This window comes from Vespula pensylvanica, chromosome 1 (assembly GCF_014466175.1).
Source record: "Vespula pensylvanica isolate Volc-1 chromosome 1, ASM1446617v1, whole genome shotgun sequence".
NCBI lineage: Eukaryota > Metazoa > Arthropoda > Insecta > Hymenoptera > Vespidae > Vespula > Vespula pensylvanica.
In genome coordinates this window covers 9537870-9561747 of record NC_057685.1, presented here as the reverse complement: position 1 = coordinate 9561747, position 23878 = coordinate 9537870, and the positions used below count along the sequence as shown (strand labels likewise).

At 35.9% G+C, this 23878-nt stretch overlaps 1 protein-coding gene across 8 annotated transcripts in view; it reads left to right on the top strand.

Moving 5' to 3' along the window:
* Positions 1 to 19742, top strand: part of LOC122632890 (RNA-binding protein Musashi homolog Rbp6) — a 583922-nt gene extending 564180 nt beyond the window's left edge. For 3 of the 8 annotated variants that reach the window (XM_043820192.1, XM_043820174.1, XM_043820233.1), the window contains 5 exons: positions 13377 to 13481; positions 14653 to 14718; positions 17200 to 17474; positions 18914 to 18978; positions 19244 to 19742. In XM_043820192.1, coding sequence (XP_043676127.1) covers positions 13377 to 13481; positions 14653 to 14718; positions 17200 to 17474; positions 18914 to 18955 — 488 coding nt within the window. In that variant the 3' untranslated portion in view covers positions 18956 to 18978; positions 19244 to 19742. Of the gene's footprint in view, positions 1 to 5446; positions 5519 to 13376; positions 13489 to 14652; positions 14719 to 17199; positions 17475 to 18913; positions 18979 to 19243 lie in introns of those variants that run through there. The other 5 variants (XM_043820184.1, XR_006327969.1, XM_043820201.1 and 2 more) reach the window with 5 other exon arrangements.
* The last annotated feature ends 4136 nt before the right edge of the window (positions 19743 to 23878 follow it).

Sequence of the window (23878 nt, the reverse complement as noted above, 5' to 3'; positions counted from 1 at the left end):
GATTGAAACTTGAAGTCAGAGCTTGCCAAAATAGTCCGGTGACAAACATAGTGGAGATGGATCAACTCGTATTACTTATTATCTGCTAGATTTTGGATCCACGAGTTCAGGTATATCTTCGTCCATCGCTACATCTAGTGTCGTACGACTTTAAAGCAAGCTTTACATAACTCGAAATTCTGTTATCGATTCTGTTTATCGAGACAGTGTTGGGTAAGTGTAGAATAACAAAGAAAAGAAACGTAATGTATAAAAACAGATCCAAAAAAATTATCTCGAATAAACACAACAAAGTGTGAGCTTCCCCAACGCTGGACGTTATAATTGAAAACGTAATTGAGAGATATCTTTTCTGTTATTTGATTTTTCTACATAGGAGAAATATTTAACATTCAATTTAAAATGAAACGTCCAGTTCTTACGTAGATCTCTTGACCGGAAGTTACGAAAATGTTCACAGACGCATGGCTGGCAAACTCAGTGGTCCTTCGTCAAGCAAAGCGTCGACTGCCTCTACCCCCATTCCATTAGGTATTGCCATAACATCAAATAAGTGTAAAAAAAAAAAAAAAATTCGGCACACGCGTACGCAACAAAAGTAATCTCTCTCTCACACACACACACACACACACACACACACACACACACATGCAAAAATGCACATGTGTACATGCATCGCACGTATATGTAATTACACCTACACAAATTAAACTTGAAAAGGAATATCTTTGAAAAAGAAAATTTGTGTAAAGCGAAGCTTTGCAGCGAATATTTCTGAAGGCATCTTTGTGCTCGTCGAAGATATTGAGTGGGAGAAATGCAAAATAAAAAAAAAAATAAAAATTACAAAAATAAAAAGAAATAAAAATAAATAAAATAAAGATAAAAACTACACACTAAATTACACTAGAACAAAAAGAAATTGAGAGAAAGTGGTATGAAAATACACGTAGAGCGTTCTTGTTCGGAAAGGAAACGTACTGAAAACTTGATGCTCGCTCTTTCTCTCGTCGTTCTGTTCGTCTTCCTATTTCCCTTTCTCTCTCTTTCTCTCCTTTAGATGTATGTATGCACATACAATATTGGCTACATTACCATGTTGAGAGAAGTGAAAAAGTGAATAGTAAAGGAAATGCACGTCCGAATCTAGTATGCCCACTGGCAAGGCTACGCACTCTCTTTTGAATTAAAAGCGACGCGGAAGGATTAATCGCATTAATTTGCATTTGCGAAAAAACGCAGTTTCTGTTAATTAATGCTTAGATTTAAACATTTTTATATGGCACCCGGCACGTCTGTTAAAGAAAAAACCTCATTATTTTTATTTAAACGTCCAGAAAACATATTCGGGCGCAAATTTAACAACGTTATTTCATCAAAATGCCGTATCCCAGAGGCGATACGCAGACATCTCTCTATTTTCATCAATCTCGTTCGATCAATGAGAAAAGCTCGATCGAATTAGGTACGTCAAATCACGGCGGCCTTGCCAGCAGCCATTTGTTATTCAATATCTATTATCTTCTATAGAAAGCATAGCGGAAACTTGTATCGAAAACATTCTTAACCTTCATCGTTGTGCGTGTGTGAGGGGAGGAAAAGTAGCAAGAAAATATAAATCTGCTAAGCACATACAACAATAGATTTGTAGTAGGTTTCAAAGGTAGTTGTTTTTGCGAAGATAATGCCATAAAGTTGAGAAGCCAGTTTCCGCAAAAGAATTCCACATAGAGAAGATTTAAACTTTAAATAATAATTGTACACAACCTGATCACGGTCCTTATATCATCCTATACGAATAACTCGTTCTCCACGTCTTCCTTTAAACTCCCTTCCACACATGTTCCATCCATCCGTTGTTAAAAACGAAAAAAAATATGATTGAAGAAACCAATGACGTTTCTTATTCTATTTTTCCGTGACACTACTCCTTTTATCACCCCTTTTATCTATTTCTCTCTTTCTCTTGTAGACGTTGATCTTTGTAGTGGTTGAAATGTAGTCACGTTCTATGTAATCTCTATAAGCTAAACACCTTAATCGAAAACATTTAGCGTAGGTCGTCTAGATATAAATGATAGAGGCGTTTCTGTGTGTTTGAACCGAAGCATCCTGCCGATGCCTAATAAGTCGACCATGAATGCGTTTCTGACAGTTTGCCATTAGGATTTTAGCGAGTTGAATTCAGTTGAATTTTACCAAGTTCGTAAGTTCAATCGATAAGGTTGAATTATTAGTATAGTTACATTATATTGACTGGATAGAACATGGACGTATACATGTACATATTTACTATTACCGAGATTTATTCGTTTTCGTTCTCTGGTTTAATAAGCAAAATCTTTCATTGAATTTGAAAAAAATCTTATCTTTTCTCTTTGAATTAAGATACATATAAAATCTGTCGTACGAATGTACATGAAATGTCGTAGCAAACGCGAACGTCGAATGAGTTCGACAGAAATTTCGAAAATTTTCAAAAGGATCGTCAGGATGTCGATGTCCGGACACATCCGTCTTTAATCCAAAGCAAATTAAATAATACTAACCATAAAGTAAGACATCCGCCAGATTAGGCGAAAGTAAAAATGTAAGAAAGAGAGTACCAAACCTCGTAGAAAGAGATAAATAATTGTATTGAAACGAACCGCCCAAAGATCATTGGCAGAAATTGTGCTTTTTCTGACACGTTCTTCTCTTAGCTATGTTCTCTTAGCTATAAATGCCTGTCCAATATCCGACATTTCTCTCCTCTGTTATCCTGTGATACATACCGAGGAAACGAAAGAGCAAGAACATTCTGCTATATTTTAATCTCGATGTCGAAGAAACTTCGATAATCCGAGAGAAAAAATGTACATCCGTTTTATGCTACAGAGAAAAAGTGTTCACCTCGCTCTTGTTTGCATCCTTCTTACGAATCATATTCGTTTCCAAACACATTCAACCCTCTCTTTCCCGTTATGGCATATCATGCATTCACAAAAAGCTGTGATTCGATTTCTGTTCTATTTTCGAGTTGTCATTTTTGAAAGAGTGACCGAGGCGATCTCCCAACAGAAGAGATCAAGTGTTTTGAAATATAATTAACTTTAAAGGTCACGTCGAATTACTTGTGTAATAACAAAGGACGACGACCGTGTTGTCCGTCCTTATCCCCTCCATGAAGCTAAGAATATTATATCAAACAAAAAATTCATTCGAAGCAGCTATCAAATTACAATCGCTTAAATGAATTATTTCGCTAGAGCGAAGGTCAGCTCGAAGAAAAACAATAAGAAAAGGAAAACGATAAAAAAAAAAAGAAATAACTAAGAATTGCGCAAGACGATTATTATGTCGCAGGGAGAGTATGCAGAAGTCAAGAGGCCGCATATCTGTCCTGAGCTTCTACATTTGTTAATAACACTTGATGCTTAAAAAAACGATATTATTGATACTTTTATGCGCAGCTATAGTTCGTTCGCGTTAACGTCACCGTAAGAAAGAAATTACGTCACTAATCATCGTAATAATATAATAATAGCATGGTATATTTATCATGCGCAGCACAAGTTTATTCCAGTTTATTCCAAAACTTACTCTCTGTTTCTTTTTTACGTTTGCAAATGATCCTTATCGAAGAAGCTCTTTATCACCATATATTTATCGATATATTTTGTTGGCATGTAACATAAAATTAACGGCGCGGTTAACGTTATCGAGCTATGGTCTGATTGTTGCTATTCGTAAGATTGTTGTTATATCGCTGTGATCGCGCGTGGGATTGGATAAATATATTGCCCAAAGTAACGAATCAACTTTACCGATCGACTTTTTTCCATTTTTAGTGATTTACGCGACGTTATTCTTTATTCACCAATGCGATTAGCAAATTCTGACTTTCCAAGAATACTCGAAGAACTCTTCTCTTTTTTATCAATCACTGCGGCTAAATTAAGCGATAAACAGAAAACGTTGGATATATATATGTATTTACTATATACCGTCCAAGATAATAACGCAATGTTTGTATTACATTTGCAAGTCTTTTAAAGTTTTGCAAATAATCGATTATTTGTATACTTATATTTTTTCCGATTGAAAGACGTCGAAGCTGATAAATTTGTCAAGATTTTCGTGCACGCATACGTATTTACTCTTTTTTAATATCTATCGATAATTGTAATTATAATTGTATCTCACATATTACGTCAAAACTTATACTTCCGATTATACTTTCGGTCTCAGAAAAATTATATCGATAACATGTCAGTTCGCGCATTTATTCGGATTTTTCTCGGTTGTTTATACAATTTTCTCAGGTAATGACTTCGAGTTTTCTCATACAGAGAGTCTTAAATGATAATGTATCGTAATTCACATATATATACATATTTCTCACGATACGTAGCATTCGTTTTAAATGCGTTGGCGAAAAGAATAACTTCGGCATGTAATTATTAATTTATCGGATGATCGGTAAAAGTTTGGGCGATTTATCATGAATTTATGATTACCAACTAGATGACGAAAATAAGATTAAAAGGGAAACAAATAATAACAAAAAAAAAGAACAAAACGTGCAATCGCGAAAGTTTTGTAAACGTTTAATGGGTACTCGATAACATAATACTTGATGTCCATCGGAAATCATCCTGGAGCTAAATGAGAGAATAAGTTTATTTACATGTGCGTACATATTAACGACACAGTGTAATGATTTGCTGAAGCTCTATTATTATAATGACTAAGAATTATAAATAATGAATGTCTGTAATAAATAAAAAAACCACGCAAACGAGAAAGAACTATATTAAGAGGAGATAAAACTTCCATGATTTCTTGTGCTGGAAGAATGACAACGATCGATAGAGTAAGAACTTGATAGTTCTGAAATTCTTTTCTTTTACTACAGTTACAAAAACAAAAAAAAAGAATAGAAAAAAGTAATCGAATTCTTCCGGTACGAAGTATACAATGGAATTTTTCAGTCAAAAATAGTTATTATGAGCTAGGTGTCACAGCACGATCGGTATGATATGAAAGAAAACGAAAAAATCTGCTCAATTGTCTGCTCTTCTCTTACCAACAATAACAAACACACTAAACAAATGAGATCGTACTCACAATTTCCAAATATCATTATCACAGGAATAGGAAACTGTTCTAAAATAATAAAAATCGCGTACACGTCAAGAAAAAGAACAAACAATTTTATTAACTGATCAAATCACAAAAACGAGTCACTCGAAGAAAACAATAAGTTATACTATATCGTAGATCGTAGTACGAGGTATATCGTTTTTATATTTCGCTATGTAATTTTAGGACAGTTTATATATTCCTTTATTTCCTCGCTTCCTGTATAAAGTATTTATCGGTTAAATATTTTAAAGTTATAATCTTGTTGAAAGATAAAAGAAGTGTACATTATGTAAGATTGGTGATATCTCTTGTTGGGTAGGAGCGGTTGTGTACCGCGCGGTGGGGCCAAGGGTGGGCCGAGTGTCCGTGAGCCCCAGCGGGGGTTGCACCGGTAAGCTTCAACCCCAAAGTGCCAGGTTGTTCCACCAAGTTCTCGTGTTCTCGCTCGTGTTGACGGTAACCGTAATCCGTAGTACGTAGTACGTACCCACTTTCCATGCATATACACACAGTTAACACAGGGTATCCCAAATGCCATCGCATCAGGATTGCCAGTCACCATTTTCGTACTCGAAGAACACGCACCCAAAATACCGGAAGTCGTTGTTTCGCGAACAAGTAGTAAGAGGTGCATGCAGTTTCTTCCTAAGTAAATTGATAGTAAACTTTCTACTTTGATTCGTTCCATCTTCTTTGTATCTGAAATTTTGTTGTATCTGAAACTTTGTTATACTATTATCGAAATACACTTTTCACTATTCAGTAATTTTAAATAATTCAAATCCAAAGTTTTTCTTATTATCGCTGCAGACTCTCTTATCGATCGCAAAATAATGTATCCTACATGAAAAATGATGCTCATTACTTTGGTCTTTAAATTCGGTTAAATTTGTCTACTATTGTTTACAAATACTTATTAATCGCGAATTTTCTCGAGAACACAATATCATTCGATCGTTCTGCCTTGATGAATGTTTGACAGAATTAAGGGCAACACACTTGACAAATTAACACATACATATATGAACAAATATCAACCTTTACACGTTCTACCTTATATACGTACTTAATTGATTGGATACGAGTCGTTTGCCATTGTTGCCAATTAGTTATCTTAGGTACCCATAGCTCAAGCATTGTTGACGATAGTATTTTATTAAATTTTTAATATATATATATATACCTATGTATAAATATATATAATAATATAATAATATTATATGTAATATTCTCTTATGGAATGCCTAGGATACAGAACGTCGAATGTTAGTTGTGCATCCATTTTGTTCGTTGTTCCTCCCGAGCGGTTTATCATTACCTTGATGAAAATCAAACGTACGTTAGCGATACTGTCAACTCGCGCGAAGAGAAAAAAAAAAGAAAAGATGAAAGCACAGAAAATGCATATGCAGCTGATGGACTCGGAAATACGTGAGCAAGTAATTACACTGAGTAAACGTTAGCCTCGTAAGATCGTTCGTCCTTTGACGAATCGTTTTATCTTTATCGAAGTCGCTGTTCTACTTGTTTAATGTGATTGGATTTTCAGATGAATTTTTTGCCGTATAAATAAAATATCGTTTCTCGCTCGAGTCTTTCTAGAAATATCGTTAAAATCTTATCATTCTTCATAGATCGCTTTCTCACATTTTTAGATCTGGCTTCTGAAAAAATGATAATGTAAAATATTTTATAATACGTAATAATTCCGTTTTTAATTCGTAGACTTTATATAGATGTTTTTTTTGTTGAAAATATGGAACATAACTATTGGAGTGTCATTATCGGACTCTTGTACGTCGCGCAATCAATTAGGAAAACATAATAAATGAAATCACTCGAGAAACGGGCAGATCGATTTTTCCACTTTCGCGATGCATAATCCCGTCCGTTCAAGAGTTACGATCGCGCGCGATACTTGACCGGACGGAGTTTTAATTACGAAGATAATTAATGTTTCAGGCAAGGGTTACGGTTCGTACAGGGTAAGTATCGAAGAAGCGATTTAAGGGTTGTAGGCTTGTGAAATTCTGTAGATTCTTTGGGTATTTCTTCTATCCACCTTTTTACATACCCTATACATACCCTATTGTTCTAGGTAGCTATATTCTAGAATCTTTATTCAATATAAATAACGAAGCTTATTGGGATGTTTTAATCGAACTGGAAATTTTCATATTCGACGAATAATAATTGAAAGCCGATACTTTTCGCTTCTTCGATGCTTGCTAAAAATTCGATCATTAAACGAGGTCAGCAATAAAAATAAGACGATAAACACGTTATTAAGTTTCTCCGAAATATTTTTTCGCATTTATATCACAGAAAGTATCCCAAATAATACCTTTTATTGAAAACAAGTCTACTTACATATATAAATATCGTATGTCTCTTCTTTCTAGTATCTAGAATAGCACACAAGTAACGTAATGAGAGAGATTGATTACTTTGTGAATATGTACACAAAACCACACGAAACCATACACACGTACACGCAAAACAGAAAACCCGTATCTCGTACTCGTGTTGGATGACTGCCTAGCTCATAGTAACTAGTTACTTCCAGAACTTCCACTTTTATTATTCGTATGAGTACTTCAGCCTAATGCTATTATTAGTTTTCACTAGAACTTAGCCCAACGTCTTTTATTAGACCCGTTTGAAGGGGCGTAAATCGAAAGATTTTTCTGCGTCTGTATAATACGTAGCATAGAAAGAAAGCAAAAGAACTTCCAGATCCTTTTCCGATTCGAACGATCGTGCAATACGCGGAAAGGACTTTCCATCGATGGAAAAAATACAATACTCACCGGTTTGTCCTTCGCTACGCGTACTCTCGTATCTTTTTTCAGAAATTTCAAAAATTCGTACGTTTTCAAACTATAACTTGTTTTTTGATGAACGAGCGTTCTGCATGCTTTCGCGTTTTTCTGAGAATGCGCGTAGTTCTAGTGAAAACTGAAGTCGGTTAAAACGTGAAGAAGCGTTCCTGTCTTTTTCTCTCTCTCTTTTTTTTTTTTTTTTCTTATTTCTTTCATTTTTACGTAACCCATAGCCTCGTCTTTCACGATTACTCTGCGGAAGATACTTTTCGTCGTTAGCGCACCATCTGTCCAACGTACAGCGTGTCTTTTTTCTTTCTTTCTTTTAGAATTTCTTTTTCCTCGTCAGTAGTCAATTTTTATTTCCTTTTATAAAATCTTTCCGCTTGGACGAACATGTCTTTATTCTCACAACGTGAGTCGCTTCATTGAATTTCGAAAGTCGTTTCTTACGGGCTATGGGTCTATCTCTATGCCAGTTCGTATACACAAAAGAAATACGATAAACGAATTTCGAGTTGAGTTACGCAAAGTAAAATAGGAGGGGACACAAGCCAAGACGGGCTGTTGCCGAGACCGATGATGAAGACTACCCCGAAGATGCAGTATCACCTAGGGGCGAGTAATCTACCATCTACCTAAACCTACTGTCTCTTAGATAACGTCGTCGTACATAAAGTGGTTTTTAATGTTACATCCATAGTAAACTCCTAGAACAATAATCACCACGGAATGATGAAAGTTCATCGACCTTTCGTTCAACAAATATCGATAGATGGATATTTCATTCAAAACAAAGACAAAAATAGAACGATGTTAATCTAGGTCGATGATCGTCATTCCGGAGTGGTATAAGTAAGAGCGTAGAGAAATTAGATAACTCGAGCTAAACAAATTTACATAGTTTCCAATTAGAAACAATCAGTAGTAAAAGAAAATTATTATCCGACTAACCTTTGTAATTAACGTTCGCAGTAATTAATTTAGATCGTGTTAAGATAGCCAACGATATTGATTACTTATTTCTGAGATCGTCACGGTGAAAAGCTTTCAACATTGAGAATAGATATTTTAATCTATCATTGTTTTCTATAATAATATTTTAGGAAGTTGGCTATCTTAGCCGATGCTTAGGCTATAAACACAAATTCGAATAAAAATAGAAACACATCGACCGTTTCGCAATAAGTATCTTAGGTATAAAAAAATGTTTCTTGAGTGTCGTCTAAGTTGAACTTAAGTGGTTATAGAGAAAGTAGTCAATGGGCGTCCTTAAAGGACCGACAAAAATCTAATCGTTCCTTCAATGTCGCCGATTTATAGAAAAATAGATCAATTCTCTTTAGAGCAGTAGATTAGTCGGTAGATAGTACGAGAGTGAATCTTATTTTTGTATGTTATGTGTGTACTTGCAAATATGATTATCTCTCTTTATACATATACATATACAATATATTTATATGTCCTTTATATATTGACTGCTGTACCTGCGAATAGTATCTTTTGAATTTTAGTATACTCTTACCTACACTTCGAAATTTTTTGTCATTACGTACTGCTGGACTTAACATTAGCCAATTAGTACGCCATACTAGACTAGCGAAGTGAAACACGCGTACGTAGTTTAGACTTTTTCGACATTTATAACGATGTTAACATATAATTAATACATACCTACATGAATTATGTGATCATCTAGTGATATAAATATGTGTGTATGTGCGTGTGCGTGTGTGTGTGTATGTGAGTGTGTGTATATATATATATATATATTGATTATGAATTACAGGCCAGTTGAATATCTCATTTGTTAGGAGCAACAGAATACAAATTTATTTTTAAACAATTTCACAATTTCGTATGTCAAACATCTGGTTAAATCGGAAATTTTATAATCTTTTGTATTTCTTACAGAATACCCTGTATGTTTTTAATCAATTAAATATTACATTCAGTTATATTTAAAAAAAAAAGAATATTAAACAAGTATAGAAATAAAGTTAATAATTAACGAGACATTAGCGTGTATAGTTATGTATATAATTAACAGTAAATATTTTCAAAGTAAGCAATTTTAGTAGACTATGAAAAAATGAAAAACAATTTTATAAATTTAATTATTATCTTATTAAAGTTATTCATTAAAAATGAGAATGTTTAGATTAAATTATAATAACAAAAAATTTAATAATTCTCTTGATTCAATAAATGTTAAAAATGTCAACCATTAGCTTATATGCACAATGGACATCTTGTAATCATACTTTCTAGTACATTTAGAACATTTTAGCTCTTTTCTTTTTATCGTTATTTGATTAATTGTAGTTATTTTAAGTATCTAATGTTCATCTTTTATTAATCACTACATCAACAAATCTAAGTATGTTAGATTAGGCCATCTAACATGGTTTTGGTTAACGATTACCAAATTATGCTCCATACGATCAATTTTACTAAGTTTAGTATTGCAATGTTTGTTTATATAACATGCTTCACACGTTAATATCTAGTTAATTATTTATATACTTTGTCTATAGTCGTATAATAAATTTTTAATAATAATTGAATAGAATGTTTAATTAATTGAAGAAATATAGAATATTCCATAAGAAAAACTAAAAATCATTAAATTTCCAGTTTAATTAAAAAACGGATGTTTCATTTCGTACTTTTAAAATATTTGACACATGAAATCATGAAACTTTTCTTAATATATTTTTTATTTTATTCCTAATAAAGGAGATTTAACTAGATCTTAATTTATAATCAATCTATATGTATATATGTGTGTGTGTATATATATATTATATATATGCATATATATATATAAACACACACATATATATATACATACACATATATACATACATATATATATAATGTACATATATAATGTATGTACGTATGTGTGTATATGTGTATATATATATAAAGTACATATATAATATATGTATATATATATATGTGTGTCTATGTATATATAATATATATATACAAACACACACACACACACATATATATAATAATATATATATTTACTAATACGTGTTCGTAGTTTAGGTGATAACAACGATAATTTTCTAAAACTCTGTTTTCATTTCATGCCTCGTCTGTCATTGCACGAGGGTATCTCTAAGTATACCTTTCTAAATAACCGACTCTGGTGGCGTTTAACGATCGCTGAATCAATCGTCCAACGTGTTGCTTCGTCAAAACGTATTTTTGTGCTATGCTTTCAATTTGAAGAATTACGATGTTAATTTTCTAGATAATGCATGAACAAGATCAAAATGGGATCATTGACTTTTTTATCAAGTAGCATCTTCGACATGTTCGCTCTTCGGATTATTTCACTTTTCCATTCGTCATCGTCTGCGAGCCGTTCAAATTGAAGACACAAACGCGTATGTTATGTTTCACACTTCCTTGGAAATCAAAACATCGTACGCTTTCAGTTTATTAAAAAAAAAAAGAAAAAGAGGACATATCTATATACATACTTATTTCGAAAACGACATTCGATGGTATATTAAAAATTTGTTTTTCACGATCGAGATGATCGAGATCCCGAAAAGAATCAACACGGATTTTTTACCTTCACAATCCGACTACGATCTCTTTTACTCCCCTCATACCCTCACCTCATACTATCTCGATGGCATCTCTCAAGCTTCCTTTCTAACTGGATTTCTCGCGGGGTGCAATCCATATCCGGAATCTCGATCGCATTTACGTCAGCTGGAAATACACTCGAAATAGATGAACTCTTGGCCTAGATCCCTATGCGTCCGCCGTTTTCGGTGCCTGAGATGAAGACGAGAAAGAAAGGAGGAAGGAGAAAGAGGATGATCTTCGAACATTATAGACATCAACTCTCTCTCTCTCTCTCTCTCTCTCTCTCTCTCTCTCTCTCTCTCTCTCTCTCCTTCTCCCTCATTCTTTTTCTCTGTTCGTACTTACAATAAATCGAATTACGACTAAATTTTCCACAGTGCTATATAGTAAAAATAAAAGCTTTATATACTCGCTTTATTTTAATTCTACGTATCTTCTTTTTCATCATCTTTCTCTTGCTTTAAGGTAAAATAAAATCACAGATAGACAATTAGTTATTACAATTATTACTAATATACATGGATATTTCTTGTGAATTTCCTTTGATTTTATCATTCTCGCACTACGCTTTTCTTCTTTTTCGATTTTGCTGGTATCAGACATTTCATTTACGGTACGCTGGATATAGGGGAAAAATATGAGGGACCGGTCGAAGGAATGCGAGCAATCGTTTGTCCTCTCCTCTGTCCCTTCTTTTCCTTTTTCCCTTTTTCATTTATCTATCTCTTTCTATCTTCTCCTCGTCTACGTCTCCTCTCACAGCCTATCTCTTCGATGACATTAAACTTCCGAATAAAAACCATCGATAGAGACAGACCACACCATTAAACGTCGTGATATGCCGTACAAATCACGTCGATCCACGATTTATGATCCGCTCATCCCCTCGGCGTATCGCGCGTTATCGCCAGCAACGGGCGTGCACCCGAAACGATATTCCTGCATGAGAACGCCTCGTTTCAACAGCATCGAAATACATGGCCCTTCTGCCGGCGGTGTCGGTAACTGCATATCGCGATTCAAAACGAACGCATCGATGTTCGCCTGCATTCGCGCGGCTCTGTAATGTAGGTATATTAAAACTTTCCTCCGGGCGTAAATCCCGAAGTTTAGCCCTTTAATAGCGTAATTAACGCGATAGTCGTGAATTCAATGCGACACGACAACGTGCAATGCCCTTTTCGTCCATGATATTAAATTCGTTTTTGATTTTCCGTTAAACGAAACGCTTAATTCGTATCCTAGTTTTCTCATTCTCGTGATTTTCATTCATAAATATCTTTGTTAATCAAATCATTCTCACGTCACGCGAAATTGCTTTAGCATCGATTCGCGCTTAAAGGGAGCTTAGAAATATATCTAACTCGCTTTTATTTATCGTTAGAATTTCCAGATCCTCGGCATCGTCCATTCCTAAATCGCGATCTTATCCTTTAGTACCGACAATAAAATTTTTCGCGATAGTTTCTTTATCAAAAATCGAGGCATAGAAAAACTCGAGGAATCATCGAACGTACGATGTTGGAACGACATTAGAGATTTTCGAAAGTTTTAGAATTGATATGATAAATCGGAAAAGATTCATCGTTTTTGAGTCGCATTCTAGTCAGAGAAAAGTTTTTCCACGAGTTCGTTCGTTGAGAAAGTAAATCAAAAGTCGCTGTCGCGAGAATTTACGTTCTGCCGGATTCCAACGTCGTCCGTTTATATTCCGCGTTAGTCGCGCCTCAACCACCACCGTCGTAATCATCACGTTTCTTATTTTTAATCTCTCAGATTATCAGCTCTCTCTTTATTCTTTATTAATGTCAGGAGTGCCGACGGTGTACTACCACGGAACCGGAAGTGAGAATGCAAGCCGCGCATTTACGGAGACGCCAATACAACACGTCCAACGGACTGCACTGCGGAAAAAATGTATGATGTCGAAAATATTCATTTCGATTGATAGATGCACTTGAAGAAAGATTTCTTTACACATAAATATTCATACAAACGTACATACATAAATACCTATATATGTATTTATACATATATATATATATATTTATATATATATATATATATATATATATATATATATATATATATATATAGGTATACACACTAAGTGTACACAAGCCGTTACTCTTATACTCTCTTATTATTCTTCATCTCTCATCATCATCATCTCTTTCTCTTAATCATCCCCGATCACGCTCCATCAAACTTCCACTAGTAGAGAGAGAAAGACGCAGTTCGCGTGTTCCGCCGATTGTTATGTACTTGCTCATCGATTCTCCTCTTGAAAATCTTTCACGGTTCGCATCGCTCATCGCGATTCATACATTTCTGCCTTCGTCGGTCCCTCGCGGAAAATGCATATTAGCGGCGGAGTACATTTCGATGCACCGAGTGCTACTCGAGGGAATAATACAGCGGCCGCGGTTCGCCTGGCGCTCGATCGATATCCATAGGTTTATTATGCCCCAACGACTATTTCGCGGACTGTCGATGCTCTCGAGATGCGAAAACTGTTCTCTCTCTCTCTCTCTCTCTCTCTCTCTCTCTCTCTCTCTACCTCCTACCCCTCTAACCCCTCTCCCTCTTTTATTCTCTCTATCTATCTTTATCTCTCTCTCTCTCTCTCTCTCTCTCTCTCTCTTTCTCTCGTGCTCGTGATTATCCAGCCGAATGGAACGTGAAATATCTCTCAATTTTTTTTTAATAATATAACGGGTAACTCTTGGAAAACGCTTGGATCATCGCGACTATCATACTCAAGATTGACATCACCTTCTGAAACGTATTTCTATCAAGAAAAGTCGGTAATTGACGAAGCGACACAACGGAATCATCATATCTTCACTTCTTTTTCGTTCTGTACTTTTTCTCATCGTTGCAAGTTCGTTGTGGCGCATAGTTGCTTTTATTATTAAAAAAAAAGGACGAAGAAAACGCCGGCGAGAGTCGGTAATGAATATAAAAAGAACAAAGGTGGAAAAAGAAACAGAAAAAGAAAAAAACAAAAAGAAGGGTATAACGAAGCATCTTACTCCGTAACGAGTTTCAGGTACGGAGCAGTTGTAATCAGAGTTTTATGTTTCAGTGGATCTTACCAACGGACAGCTCACCCCCAACAACAACACGCCCTTACTCACGCAAGCTCTTTCTGGTACGTTTACAACTTTTCCCTCTCTCTCTCTCTCTCTCTCTCTCTCTCTCTCCCTCTCTCTCTCTCTCTCTCTCTCTCTCTCTTTCTCTCTCTTTCTTTAAAGCTTCTCGATCATACGCTTTCTCTAATTTTTCTCATCTGAATGTCTCTTTCTTTCTACTCTTTTATTATCACCAAAAAGAACTCTTTTTATTCGATAGCCATTCATTATGAGAATTCGTATAATAATCAAAAATATAGAAAAATATTGCTAAGAAATTATAGAAAAGTACGATATCGATAGAAATTGTATTGAAAGTATTGTTATTTCACTTTTAATCCTCCAATTCGATGTTCGCGAAGGAATGTCGTTTAATTTCTCGAAATCACATCGGAGACCAATGTCCTTGCGTGATTCATCATCTCCGAAGTCTCCTCCTCTATCGGTGGAGTTACGATAGAGAGTAGTAGGAGGAGGTGGAGAAGTAAGAAGAAAAGAGGTGGTGGTAGGAAAAGTGTCACACATGTGGGGCGCCGTGATGCCGGCAGCGAAATATACCGGCTCCTCTTCTTTTTTTATATTTTTTTTGCTCTACCTCCTCCACCTTTCTCCTCCTTCGATTCTCTTTCCTATCCAGCCTGGAATCCGAGGCCGAGCCATCGCCTACCACCACTGTCGTGCCGTCCGCAATCTCCTCTCAAATAAATCAAACTTTTGAATCGCGTCTCTCTTCCCAACCTCCCTATTCTCTCTCTCTCTCTCTCTCTCTCTCTCTCTCTCTCTCTCTCTCTTTCCTTTTCTCTTCAAGCCATTTCGCATTCGCCTACCATCGTCCTGCTCTGGGAGAAAACTTTGTAACCGGCCGCTATTGTCAAGAGTTTAAAAGCTGAATGGGTTTTTAGATTGTGCGCCCAGCGCTTTCGGTTTGTCATACTCTTTTGCTTCCTCCTCTCTCTACCATGCCGTACCGTTCTTTTCTCTCTCTCTCTCTCTTTCTCTTTCTCGTTCACAAGTTTCGAATTCTTCGCATGGCTCCTCGACTTCCACCTCCTATCTACCAGCACCACTACTACCACCCCATTTCTTCCTTTTTCTTCCTTACATTTTTCCTCTTCTTTCCCTACCCTCCTTACCCTTCACTGTCTGCTTCCGTAAATCCAAAAAGTATGGGTATCATCGCGAAACGCTTAAAGCTCGCGTTCCGTGCGTCCGGGATGTAGTTGGTACTCAAACGATAACGCTTATCGTCGATATTCGATCTTCGACCTTCTCCTTTTTCTTCGTCTTCTTATCCTTTGTTCGTCGGCAAGAGTCGGAGAGGAGAAAAATGACTTTCCCGGAAAAGTTCGGTTTTTCTATGAAATTCTCGAATGAGTTCGTGATTCTGTTTTATTTCTTGCTGCTTGAAATCGTATCGTTATCCGCGTGTAGTTCTGAAAGCAACGTAACCATCTTTCGTGAAAGATTATACTAGTTTGCCGTAGTTTTCTCTTTCTCACTTTTTTCTGTCCTCTCTCTCTCTCTCTCTCTCTCTCTCTCTCTCTCTCTCTCTCTTGTTCTTTTTCTTTCTCTATCTTTCTTTCTTCTTTTCTCTTTCTCTGTTTGTTTTTCGAACGCGTTGAGGTTATGCTGCTACTGTGTTCTTTGGGATATCCAAGACGAAACTTTTCCTTTCCCCGAAAGCGAAGAAAAGCGAATACTTCTTTCCATTTCTCTTTCCGAGCATGGTTTTCTTTGATATAACATCACTAACACGTTCTATGAAACTTTGTCGACCGTTTACACACATCGTCGATTGTCTATACCAATATTGCGCGAACTGTGTCGTCGCAATCCCCAGAGGGTTAGCGCAATTTTTATGAATTTAACGCATAACAATAATACAATATAAAGGTAGTATATTTTGTTTATTTCTAAAATAAAAATAAAATAATATTATTATCTTTATATTTACGTAATTAAAAGAATTTTGCAAATTGTACAGAATTTTTATCCATTTAAGTAATTTCAGTAATCGCTCTACATAAGCGACGCCTTTAACCTTCCTCTATATAAAATAATAGAGAAAAGAGCATTATTAACTCGCGATCTTTTGTTATTTTTATTGTATAGGAAAAAGGAAATAGAGGAAACATTTTTCGCATTATGTTCATCAAAATAATGCATAATATTACAATTAAGGGAGAGAGAACAGTGTAGAATGAAAAATGAAAGTGCCGCGGGATACATCGATTATGTTTTCATTCGAATCAGGCCGTACGCGAACACTTTGATTTTTTTCTTGCGAATTCCCATCGAAATCGAACAAGCGTGATTACATCGTTATATTACATATGCAAAATGAATATATGTATGTGTACGTAAAAATAACAGATTCAAAAATATAAAACGGGAAGTTTCGAAGGATAAGTAGGAAAGAAGGAAAGAAAGAAAGAAAGATAAAAAAAAAGAAAAGAAAGATATAGAAGGGAGTAAAGGACTGAAGAGCGCGTTCATTGCAGTGATGAACAACTACCAAGCCGCAGCACAGGCCGGATTTCCGCCAGCGTCGCCGCATGCGGCCGGTGGCCATGGTGGGCCTCAAGGTCGATCCTTTCCTGCGGCTAATTCGCCAGGCCCAATCGACATGTACAGTTCGAGCGCCGCAGCCGCAGCAGCAGCCGCAGCCGCGGATTCTGCAGTTGCCAGCTACGTCCAGGCCGCAGCTAGTCCGCAGCCTCCCACGACCGCGTTCCCCGCAATCGCTGTCTCCCGCGCCCCGCTCAACTACAGTCCCGTAAGTCAATCGAGTAAAGTCAACTCGACTTTCATCGTCTTTCTTTTAAACTCCCGTCGTCGTTTCCCTTTCTTTCTTTCGTTTTCTCTCGCGTCTCTATCGGATTATATTAGTTATCTATCAATATTATTCTAACCCTATCATATAGTATTATATATCCATTAAGAATTCTTCTTACGAGCATGAGAATAAAAAGTTGCATGAGATTGATATAGCAGGAAACGAATTTTAAATCGATTACGAAATGGTACAGAATTTTGTTTTTTTTCCCTCGCGTATTTTCATCATTCTCGGATTATCAGTTTAACGATTCTTTTTCTACGATTGAATATACGTCCATAAGAATTCTTCTTTGTGCAGAATCTTTTTCAGCTTGCGTGCACAGATCGGTCCGAATAGGCGGATAGTTCAGCTAGATAAATTTTGTAAAACGTTCCGACCGGAAAAATGAGGATGCGGTTGAATCTAGATTTTACGCTTTGGGCGAAAGAAGTACTGTCGCATCGATTTCTTTCAGTTTTATCGATATTATCCGGTATTACAATTTTCTTGCATCTCACTAGGAAATTATTTTACATAAAATAGAATACTTTTTATTTTGCTTAAGAATATTTACGTAATTGTTCGGAAAGTCTATAATGCAAATAAGCATGAGAAACGTATTTTATTCAGAGATAATTAAAATTTTACTTTACCATTTGAGTAATATAATTATTAAATGCAAAAATCGTTGAAATTACTTGCACCGGATGCATTAAATTCTAATTCACGCATAATTTACTTATAACATTGTTTTGTTTGACGCAGAAGGTAAAATGTAACTGAATTGTGGCTTTCCGCTTGATAAAAAATGTAAGTTCGTAATAGCTTATCTACGCTTATTTGAAGTGTCTTATATCCGGCACTACTCCTCCTGGAAAAGAGAACCTTTTCCTAAGCGTGTAAATATATATATAAAGGAGTATTCAAAGGAAAGAAAGGGATTTGTTCTTATCGGCAAATCTAATTGAAACAACCCCGATCATCCTTGAGTTGAACTATTTTCTTTCATAAAACTACGCTAACTTGGAAAGGACGAATACTATGGACCAGTTCACTTTTTCTAGATAATAATCATTTCAAAAGAAAGAACTGCTGTAACTTGAACGATCATAAAAACTCAGCGACTATAACAAAAGAACACAATTAACACAATTGGTGTTCATCGCGTGGAAACAATTTCGACTCATATCCTTTTTTTCTTTATGAAAACACGAATGAATATGAGCTTTCTCACTAATTATACTAACAGCATCAAAAACTTGACGATGCTATCTTTTGTCTCCCACGTCCCCCGTGATTGTCTATTTAATAACCATCCAACAAACGTATGTATGTATCCAGTGTGAAGCGTTAAGTTCGTGACATATTAACAAAGATTTCACCTTTTCCTGTTTCAGGGACCTCTGATACCAGCGGCGTTCACTAATGGCTACCATTGAGCCTCGTTAAGACCTAACAACAGGTATGATTTTTCCGTGTCATTTATAGTTTCACCGATTGAAAAAACTTTAGCAAATTATATCCTTACTCTATTTCATTTTTCATTCTTCTTTCTTTCCCTGATAGTATACGATACAAAAAAGAAGAAGCAATATTCATTATACTGATCCGATCAATCCTCCTTTGTAATGCCAAGTTACTTTCATGTAGTTTCGTAAAGGATCAAGCAGATCCTCGCAACATAATGAAAGTCTACTCAAAAACGTGATTTTCTCTTATAATCCCAGGATGGACGAGAGGGCAGAGCGCAGCACGGTCGACTGACGGCACAACGAGCACTGTAGTAGACGCCTTGGGAAGGAACTGATCACAGTTGATGACGATCTCTTGACAAATATAAAAAATAAAAAAATAAAAAAAAAACAAATAAAGGACGATGCAGCTACGACGACGGACGACAGCTTCATAGGACTGAAAGTTAAGTGAAAAAGGAGGCGAAGGTCGATGCTTTCCAGTAAGACGAGACTTCGAGCTTCCAAATATGACCAACTGAGCGTAGGAGCTACCCCCGAATGAAAAAAACATCATCACTCGGGGTCAACAACATCGAATAGAAAGCTCGCGAGGAGGATGAAGAAATAGGATAGAGAAAAAAAGAGAGATGAGGACGGAAACAAACGTCTAGAGAAAATCAGAAGACGAATAAAAAAGATAAACAGGAAAGCAATGTGCGCGAGACGCAAGCAAAAAAGAAAAAGAGAAATTGGAAAGAATGAGTGCAAGAGAGAGAGAGAGAGAGAGAGAGAGAGAGAGAGAGAGACAGAAAGAAAGGAAGAAAGAGAGAGCGAGAGAGAAAGAGAGAGTATGAAAAAAAGAGAGAAATGGAGGGACAGAGAGAAAGAAAGAGAGGAAGTGTATTTAAAGAAAAACGAGAAGGAAAAATATGCCGACGACATGAGTTGTATGAACACACAGGCTAGCTGTGGCCGAAACTGCGTATTGACGCCAGCCCGTTCTCCGACATTAATAAATAAAAAATAATAATATAATAATAATAATGAGAATTAAATTAATATTATTAAAAGCTAAATAATTAAGCAATTAAGTTTAGAATATATAAATACAATATGTATATATATATATATATGAATATAAATATATATATGTATATATATATATTATAAATAATTAATAATTATTAGACGGATAACGTATGAATTCTTAGAGTTTAAGGCGAACGAAGACAGGGAGAGATACCAACAACAACAAAACTCACATGTACGCGAATATATTAATAATGATAATTATAACACACACAGAAAAAGAGAGTGAGTGAGAGAGAGAGAGAGAGAAAGAGAGAGAGAGAGAGAGAGAGAGAGAGAGAGAGAGAAAATATATACATAATGAATAAGAATACATATATTTGGAGAAAGTAACAGGAAGACACAACACACACGCACATGCACACATAGAGACGGTACTCACTCATTGAGAAAAACACATATACATAATTAATATGGTGATTAAAACGTTTAATAGGATTATCGGCAGTGTGGCCGTATTCGCGATAATATATATATATATATATATATATATATATATATATGTATATATATATATGCATATATAAAAGCGTCCGTAGCGCGCATAGGAACACATACACATATACACACATATATTTAATATATATATATATTATATATCAGTACAATATAGACAGATCATCACATACACACACACACGCACACATACAAACACACACACAAATAGACGCATATATATAACCGAGCACATAAAGAAGAGGCGCGCGTTTGCACTCGGGAAGAACCTTCTTTTCTGGGCTTTTGAGTTTTAGGTAGAACGAGAAAGACTGAGTCTGAGAGAGTGAAAGGGGCAAAGAAGGGAGCAGAAAAAAATTCGAGTACGGTCGAAAGAACCCGACAACATCGGCGATGAAAGATGGCGATGAAGGTGGTGATGGTGATGTTATTTGGTGTGAGTAGTGGTGACTGTAAGAAGGTGGTGTAGTAATAGCGATAGAGAGAGCAAGGGTGCATAGGAGGGAGTTATTCGAGGGTGATAGCGAGTAAAGAAAGAGAAAGAAAAAAAGAGAGCCTTCCTCTTCTTTTCCTTTGTTTCCATCTTCTACGAGGCTGCTACTCCTCGGCAAATCTTTGTCACTTCAATGGCGGAATAGCACTTCTCTTATCCCCGACTTCGTCGTCGTCGTTGTCGTTGTCGAGACTCTTTTCTCTTTTCCCGGGTGTGCAACATGCACAAGATGAAGAATCAAAGCCCGGAGAAAGAGAAGATGAGAAAAAGAAGGAGAGAGAGCATGCGTATATAAGTGTGTGTGTGTGTATGAATGTGTGGAAGTAAATGAGCGAAACGTACCGAGACGTATGCGACAAAACGTGTCTAACTTGTTCAGGAAGACGCATTTCCGACGTTAATTAGGCTATGCGTTTTCTTTTATTGAAGATCGAAAAGATCACTCTCGGATTTTAAAAATGTCTGCTGCTACTGTCTATGTGTATATGCGTGCGTGTGTGTTTCCAATAATGGATGAAAGTGGGAATGGAAGAACTGGTGAGAGTAAAAAAAATAAAAAGAGAAAAAGAAAGAGAAAGGAAAAGAGTGAAAGGGAAGGCATTCATTGAATAGTATCGTAATGTATCGCTCGTCTCTGCGCCCGGCCCATACGTTACCGTCGAAATTTTGGCCTCAAGCGAACGCCGGACGATGATCAGCTGAATCTTTAAAACTGATCGTTCCGCTCGTACCGATCAATTACATTGCACTAACTTTCGTACGTGGAACGCGAATTATTGTATCATCTAAATACCATAACGATATATAAATGATATTCTATATATATATATATAAATATATAAATATAAATATTATACATACATTACACGAACCTTTTAAATAAAAGGAGAACGAATACGATGATAGCGCACGAAATTTGTCGACGTGCGCACGCGCTCGACATTATTCACAAAAAGCAGATCATAATACACGATACCCACGCACACGACACCCACCCACACGCGCACACACACACACACACACACGACACACAGAAAAAGCACGTCCGAGAGACAGGTGTGTTATCATGAATCGATTAAACTTTAATCGAACAAAATGGTTTAGTAACAAAAAGGAGATTAATTAAATAAAGAATACGTTGATAAAATGTATGAGCATGCATATATATTTGCGTATAATATGCACGAATGTATATGTATATTCGTGTACATATATACGCATGCAGAGAAAATGATGTACCGTTCGTCCGCAATGTACAGAGCATTAGAATCAATGGCGTTGGCACGCTGATTTGCTGATTTATTTGAACGATATAATAAAATTAATTAGAGATGTGTACCCTAAAAAAAATTTCGTGTGAGAGACTGAGAAAAAACGAAGTACAAGATGCGAGAGTGTGAGTGAAACGAATGAAAGATAACGAAATCGTACGTCCGTAAGCATGAGGATGAACATGTGAGAGAAACTGTGACTACGTTTCTAGGGCTACGCACACGTCATCATTAGCATCGCAAATAACCGTAAATGTTTAAAATGCAGATTATATCAAAGGAAAGACACAAACTTGAGAAACGAAAGAAAAGAAAATTAAAAAAGATGATTTATATATCTAGTCTTTAAAAGCGATAAAATCATCAGACACCAAACTGTTATTTTTTTGCACTTCAGGTAATTCGCAAATTGAACGAATCTATAATGCGTTGAATCTTTCAATTGATCTCCATAATCGCAATTCCTTTTACTTTCGTTTCTACCTCTGCTCTTACGTCTATCATCGATATCGATTTATTGGAAAAAAATGATCATCGGAAAAAATCGAGCGTGTGCCGTTTCGTCGATCGTCGAGCAAATGACGAAGAATATTTAATTCGTGTGACGATTACCAACGCAGATTAATTATTATTCTTATTCGAAAACACAGGGTAAAAAAATAAAACAGATGCTTTTAGATCGGGACATATTTTGTGTCGAACGGCGGCTACTTTGTTTTCTTGTGCGCGGATGTGCGCGCTTACTACAGGAGGAATGCGAAGTAAAATCAAAAAAAGAATAAAAAAGACAAAAAACGGAAGGAACGAGTCAATTCTTACAAACGTTAGCAATACTTCAACATGACCACAAAGGACAGGAAAGAATGCGGATAATAAGAAGAAAAAGGAAAAAAAAAATAAAAAGAAGACGAGTCGAATATATCGCGGGTACACTGTATTCTCAAGTCATGAGCACGTAACTACTTAGATGTGCGTACGGAACAATAATCATTGGATGATGAATGAAATGATAGCTGACTTGAAGCGGCCATGATTAAATAGAATGAACAATGGAAAATCTGTGAATGATAATTATCAATAAGTCAAAGCGGTAGTCTCATGTTGGAAAGCATCGATCGAGAATATATAGTTTGTTCTCAGTTCGATACTCGCTGTTGGATTACACACGTCGTAACATAGATGAGACTAGTTGCCCTTATGAGAAACAGGAAGCATAAACAATATCGTTTTGAAAATTATAAGATGAATTAAAAAAGAAGTTGATTGCAATCGAAGTTCCAAGAAAATTGTAAAACTTATTCGCTTCGATGGCACATATTCGAGCGTGAGAAAAATCAGAATGCCCGCGAGGTCAAATTCGACACTTTGCGATTTTCGATTATGGAGAAGAAATGAGAATTATATACATTATATATATATATATAATATATATATATATATATAATCTATATGCATCTTGAAAAAAGGGTTATGATCAATTATTAATCGAAAGAGAAGGAGCGAACGAATCGAATTTCGGAGGAAGAGATCGAAAGTGTCTGTGGCAAAAGACAAAAGCTTAGCGAAAAAGAAGTCGAAGATATATAAAGTGAGTGCAGT